This window comes from Excalfactoria chinensis, chromosome 4 (genome assembly GCF_039878825.1).
Source record: "Excalfactoria chinensis isolate bCotChi1 chromosome 4, bCotChi1.hap2, whole genome shotgun sequence".
Classification (NCBI taxonomy): domain Eukaryota; kingdom Metazoa; phylum Chordata; class Aves; order Galliformes; family Phasianidae; genus Excalfactoria; species Excalfactoria chinensis.
Window position 1 is genome coordinate 50616838 of NC_092828.1, and position 6334 is coordinate 50623171.

A 6334-nucleotide genomic window follows, 5' to 3' on the forward strand; every position below is an offset into this window, starting at 1 on the left:
TTCTGCAACTTCTTTTTCGGCTGTGTTTTCTGAGTAGTCTGCAGACAGTTGTGATGGGAGCATCAAACTATGACCCCTTATGCCCCAGAATATGCAAAATGACATACATCAAATATGTTGCTTTTGCTAAAATAGTTCTGGAGTTTCATCTTTTCCACCTCAGTTGTTCCTTCCTAGTGAGGGAGATTACTAATGAAGGACGATTAGCTAATAGATTGCCAAGAAAATGTAGTCAAATATGAAGAAGTTGGTTTTCGATGCTATTTAATTAACTGTCTGCTGTCTAACTACTCACATGGTAAGCGCTCTTCCAACCTCTGATGTAAGAAACGCAACCTGAATTTCACAGGCTTTGTACTTAATATGGTAAGATGGGAGATAAAATCAAAGTGGTAATGATAGGATATTTAAAGGAACCAAACACGAAAGAATTAACAGATTTCTTTTTCGGATGAGTTCTGTGTGTGCCTACACAGTTAACTGTGCTAATTTTACTTGTATCTGGGAATAATTAGCACATATCTAAATGTGCTAAATAGCTTTAAGCACATGGGGAGCTATTTTGACTGCCCTGTTAACTGTGTGTCCAGTGATAATCTTACTAATCAAAATACTTGAAGTTCAAAAATCTCAGTTTTAACCTTTGAGTCAAAGTAAGGAAATAACTTTACAGTAGATAAATATTAAGTTTTAAATACTGGCAAGCTTTCTTAACGTGTTTTGTTTTGTTTTGTTTTTCTCTTTTCCCCAGATCTGCATTCTGTATGAAATTCAATTTGCAATAGGGTATAGCATAAAATCATGTCACTGACTGTGCACACATTAGGAGCATGATTTAGAGCACTAGCTTGTTCTCATTTGTGGTTGAAACTAAGATTCTGGATTCAGTAGTGTGAGGTACTCTATGAAGGGCACATAGTTTGGTAGTCTACAGAGGTATTTCCAATTGTATGTTCAGAGGTGGGGATGTTGAAGATTCAAATTGCTGTATTTTCTACTGCTTTATTAGATGCTATATAGCATAGAAAACAGACAAATGAACACCTGAAAGTTAATTTTATTCTTTATCATGCTTAAGTAGTACACGATAATTATTTTGTCTTATAAAATCCAAGAGCTTTCTTAAGACAGTAGCTCTTTTCTCTTTAATTATGCTCTTCTGGTTGTCTAGGAAAATATATTTGTTCTGTACTGAGCTCAGAAGTGACAACAGGGTACTTGAAGCTTTTTGCAAGTATGCTTCCTCACTGAGTCCAGCTTCTTCTGCCTTGTCTGCATGAGTAAGTAAAACTGCAGTGAAATCCTTCCATGTGGGACCTAGAAGTTCCTGTAATGAAAAGCAAATCTCATTTTTTTCTACTTCTACCACATAATTATGTGTTAACAGATCAGCTTATGTTCTGCTTCTGTGCTATATGAGTTGCTGACGTTTCTAGAGATTTTGACCTTTAAGAACCTCAGCATCCCCTTCTAGTGGAAGTAGGTGGCCATGCACTCATGACAGTTGAACTGTTTTGCTGCAGGGATTAATAGAGATTTTTTCAGTTAAAACTGTCCACGTGTAAATAATGAAAATTGTTGTTAAGCTACATCACACATCATCATAAATAATATGTAAAATTCAAGTAGCTTACGTTATTTTCTATGTATAAATATTTGTACGCCAACTTTAAGCTCTTTGAAAAAAGATTTCTTAATCACCTTGCAGTGAGTAAATGAAACAGTTTTGTGTAACACTGATTTCAATAACAGCTGTATCCCCTTAAACTGAACTGTCCTTGGCGGCACAGGAATAATAACAGGCAGAGAATTTCTTTAATTGCAGTTGTTCATTTGATGGAAGGGAACAGGGAAAACAAGTTGGCTTTTTGTCAGTATGAAATAAACTAATGGTGTCTTTGTGAAAGGAAAACTATTGTATTATTGAAGCCCACCTTATAGTTATTTCAAAAACTCTGTAAACTAAATATTTTTAAGTGCATAAAAGTGTTTTAAAGGATATCTTAGTATTCCCAAGATAAGCAAGGAGTTAGACAAAGTATTATGTTATATCAATACTGATTAATCTGGTTTAGATGTTAGGGATGAGGAAAAAATAAGCTGCAAAATAAACTCTGTTTTGGTGTAGGCTGTCTGTGGAAGAGTTGAGAGACTAGTTTTAGAGGGAGAGTGGTGCTTTTAATTATCTGAAGACACAGATAAGTCAGTGCTAATATTAGTTATGAGTTCAGTATCTGCCACTCTCCTAATACATTAGACTATTTGTTGGATTAAAAAATGCAGACTTAAATGCCAGTTGTCTTCTGTATGCATTACCATCCCTAATATGTAGAGGATTATGGTGAGAACTCCTTATTGCTAAAAGTGTAACCAAACCTCTACTTCAAATAGCATGAATCTTCAACAAGTTAGAAGGGTCATGTAAACCCTTAACTAATTGCTGTTAGAGAAGCTTACTTTGATAGGTAAATTTGATTCCAAAAGTCTATAGTGTTGAATCCAACTACAGCATGGCAGTTCTTGATTTTCTTTCCTCAGGTTCAATGTGGTATGTGTGATGATAGTGTATCGTGTTAGAGCTATGAATGTAAATACGTGTGTATTTCAGCTGGTGGATTGGAAGGTGTTCCTGTTTTTAGCTGCACTTGTCTAATTCATGTCTGCAATCGACGCCTCCAATAGTTACTTTTAGCCAAAGACAAAAAGAGTTGCCAATACGGTAGAAACTTCATCTGTTACCTGAATGAACTGAATTGTTTGATCATTTTCATCTGGACACAGAGGCAAGTCAGCTCTCAAGACTAAAAGAGCAAGATGCAGACCTTCCTCCCTGAAGTGCTGAGCCAGGGCAGATCTCACCGTGTGTTTCACCTGCTCTTTGCTCAGGCTGCTGTGAGGGTAGCTTGGAGTGTCAAGTACCCGAATGCGGAGAGCTAGCTCACAGCCATTTCTTCGTGTAATCCCCAGAATACGCCAGCTGTGCCCAAGGCTGCAACAAGTTGTCACTGAGCTTGGGGAGAGATGGCTTTCAAAGTCCAAGCTGCCTAACAGGCTGTTCCCAGCAGCGCTTTTGCCAGTCTGAGTTCTTCCAAGGACAACAAGGTTGATTGTCATCTCATTGCTGTCTGCCATTGCCTTTGGTTTTTATCTGCAAACCTGAAATTAAGTGAAAATGGAATAACACAAGCTGTTTCAGATGACAACTTAAGCAATCCAGCAAAAATGTAAAAATTCAGTCTCTTGAGTGCCTTTCCTGGCCTGAAATTTTAAGGAGTGTATACTCTAGACTGACAGTGCAGCACATGGAAACCTCTGATCCAAGGACAGATCTTTGCTGTCCTTCTCAAGTCTCCCACTCACTCCCTGGTAGTTCTCAGAGCAAGGAGAGCAGCCTATTAGGCTGTGCTTCTGCGCTGTTGGAGGCTGAAGAGCTGGGAAAGAGTCACATTTTGGAAGAGATTTAGGAACACTGTGAAGCAGATTAAGCTTAGGATGGGTAAAATGATTAAAGGGAAAGGAGCTGAGAAACAACTGTGGAAATTGTGGAAGAATGTGATGAAAAAGGAAGAAAACTAGAGGAGGAAGAAGTTAGAATAGTGATAACTGTATGCTGCTGTTACTTGATGGCTGTAAATCTTCACCTGTTTTTTTGTGGTTTTTTTTGAGGGGCTGGGGAGGGAAGTGAAGACAGTATGTGAAAACTAGCTTTTAAAGGAGTGCTTCTGCAGCAGAGAACAGCTTAGAAGATCTTTTGTCAGCTTCCACTAAAGCTACGATAGACAATAATTCAAAAGGGCATTCCGATACAGGCAAATATAAGAAGTACATCTTAATAAAAAAATAAAAACAAACAGCAACATCTGTGAAGCTAGCTAATGCTGCAGATTCAGTCTCCAAATTTAGACACTGGAAATCTATGCTATCCTATAGACTTCTATAGCACAGTGGGGAAGAAGAGTGTAGACTAGTGGTTGCAGAGGGGGAATGACTTCATGAGTAAGCCATCTTATTTTCTTTTCTGTATTCTTTATCTAGTGGATTTTGGTGCACATTGTCTCAGGAATATTGGTTGATGAAATACACTCAGGTGTTTCCGATGAAAAAGCAATTGGTGAATGAGCAGCTTATTTTAAGTTATCGGTGATGTTGAACTCAATGTGTTGCGTGATGGTTGGTTGCTTTTTAATATACTGTGTTTATGTACTTGGAGATTGTCTGCAATTAATTATTCAGATTTTTGCTTGAGCAGATCAGTGATTCTCCTTCCTACTAAGTCCATGCCTAAATCAGTCTCTTGAAATAACTCCAGTACAAAACCAAACATGTAAGAACTATTAAGTTAAAATATTAATTTTGTTATAGACAACACTGAATTTTGTATGTGATCTTTCTTGGAGAATTTGGTATTTTTTTATGGAATTTTCCATTATCAGTTCCCTTTTAATCTTAAGAATACCTGCCTATTCTCTTTTAAAAAGACACTTTATGATAACATTACTGTTATTGGTTAATTTGTCAACCTAAATGTGAAATGTATTTATCTTCTGTAACATAATAATATTAGATGGAGGAAATTAGTCTGTACGTTCCTTCCTTCTGCCTCTTTCTTCCCCGTCACAACCAAGGATTTTCGTTCTTTTCTCCTATATGCAGTCTACACTTAAACAGTTAGGTTAATTTCATAGTTTGTTGCTTACCTTGTATTTCCTGAAAGTGTTTTTATTCAGGCTTCATTCATAAACCGTGTGTGCTGAGCAAAAAAGTTCATATGTGAACTTTGAAACTCACAACAGCAACGTACCACGTTGAGACTGTTACGTACACATTAATCTGGTTAATTTATTACTGATAGATCCTCTTTCAATTTGTTGTGTTTGGTCAGTACTTAGCACTGTCTGATGCAAACACAGTTTCATATATCAAGTGGGTATTTTTGAAAGTTGCTTAATTTCTTCCAGCAGTTTAATGTGAGCACGATAATGGAGTTATTTTGTGTTTCATGTTCTTGAACGTGTTCATATATGTATGTGAAGAGTATATGGACTTTCTTTTACAATGAGTAAGTATTTTCATTGTAAGAAATTGTAAGCTGCAGTATTTTCAAACTACAGTGTAAACCTTACACAGATGGAAAGCTATTTTTCTCTAAAAGGGTAGATTAAAATAATCTGAAAATAGATAAAAATACAGAATTCATTTGTGAATCTGGAAGAAAATTGAAGAAAAGAAGACTGGCACCAGTGTCAATCATGTTTGTTTGCTTTTGGCTACATAGGTGCGGCCCTTTCTTTGATCACATGCTGTACTTGGTATGTTTTCCTTGCAAGCCTAATTCATTGTCATGCTGTAGTAGTGTTAAAAGAAAAGGTAAAAAGCTATCCCAGAAAATACCTATCACTCCTTAGGCTTTTTCCCACAGTTAAGAAATTAACTAATTTGAAGTTCTGTGCCACAGTGGGAAGTAAATCTACATTTGTGTTTTAATGACTGGTTTCTGGTAGTAAAACAGGAGAATGCTTGTCTGTTTGCAGAGAAAGGTTCAGCTGTAGCTCTTCTCTTGGGCATAAATTCTACGTTGATGGAGAGATGTGTTTAATCCAAGAATCTGGTAATCAGAGAACAGGAATCTGGTATGGAGGCTTTCTGTGGTGGGAAGTGAAGATGCTTTCCAGATCCCATTTGAATAACATTGTTATCCAAAATGTAGCTTTATGTGGGAGCTCCTGAGTCATGGTTTAATGCATTACAAGATCTGCTTCAGCCTGCAGCAGTGTAGTTAAGGCTTCAGTTCTTCCAGAAATCTGTCTCCCAGTATGGTGCCACAAGCACAGTTAGTGTTTTGGCAGAAGGTAGGAGCTAATGGTGCCTTAAAAGCCTCCTCGGGTAAACTCACATTATTCTTCATGAATGAGTTCTTTTGTCTTGCTTGGCTTTAGACAACTGTGTAAAAATTTTGTTGCTCTCTGTTTTTAGGAGCACATACCCAAGTTAGTGGCCTTTAGACAGCACCCTGCTCTTCAGCTTGCCTATTTTGATGAGAGGTGAGATATTAGATCTTTCCTTTTATAAGTAGCTGTAGCATCTACTGCTAGTTCCTACCGTTAAAAGCCTTGAGGGTTCAGACTGTGGAGACTGCATGCAACTCAATTCCTACACACTTTTGGTCTCTTTATATATAAAGTACATAGCAAGGTTCCTTTCTCTGCTGCTGGAAGCAGAATTGAAGAAGAGTGCTTATGGGGTGATGTTTGAAAACCAAGGATAGGTCAGTCTCATAGAACTATGGATATTACAAATACAAAATCCAGATGCTTCACTTGATTTGACTAGAAGT

General features: G+C 37.2%; 1 protein-coding gene across 1 annotated transcript; it reads right to left on the reverse strand.

Moving 5' to 3' along the window:
* Window positions 1-1057: 1057 nt before the first annotated feature.
* On the reverse strand, window positions 1058-3132 carry GIMD1 (GIMAP family P-loop NTPase domain containing 1). Its single transcript, XM_072334532.1, has 2 exons — window positions 2740-3132; window positions 1058-1327 (listed from the first exon to the last, which is right to left on the reverse strand). Exons 1-2 carry the CDS (start codon window positions 3130-3132, stop codon window positions 1058-1060), a joined length of 663 nt encoding a protein of 220 aa, XP_072190633.1.
* Window positions 3133-6334: the final 3202 nt, after the last annotated feature.

Bases quoted from the DNA above. Each gene is read 5' to 3' on its own strand.
- GIMD1 (XM_072334532.1), bottom strand. From the start codon at position 3,132: ATGGCAGACAGCAATGAGATGACAATCAACCTTGTTGTCCTTGGAAGA. The intron at 1,328-2,739 runs GTAACAGATGAA...TTTTCATTACAG, and splicing joins AAACAATTCAGTTCATTCAG to GAACTTCTAGGTCCCACATG.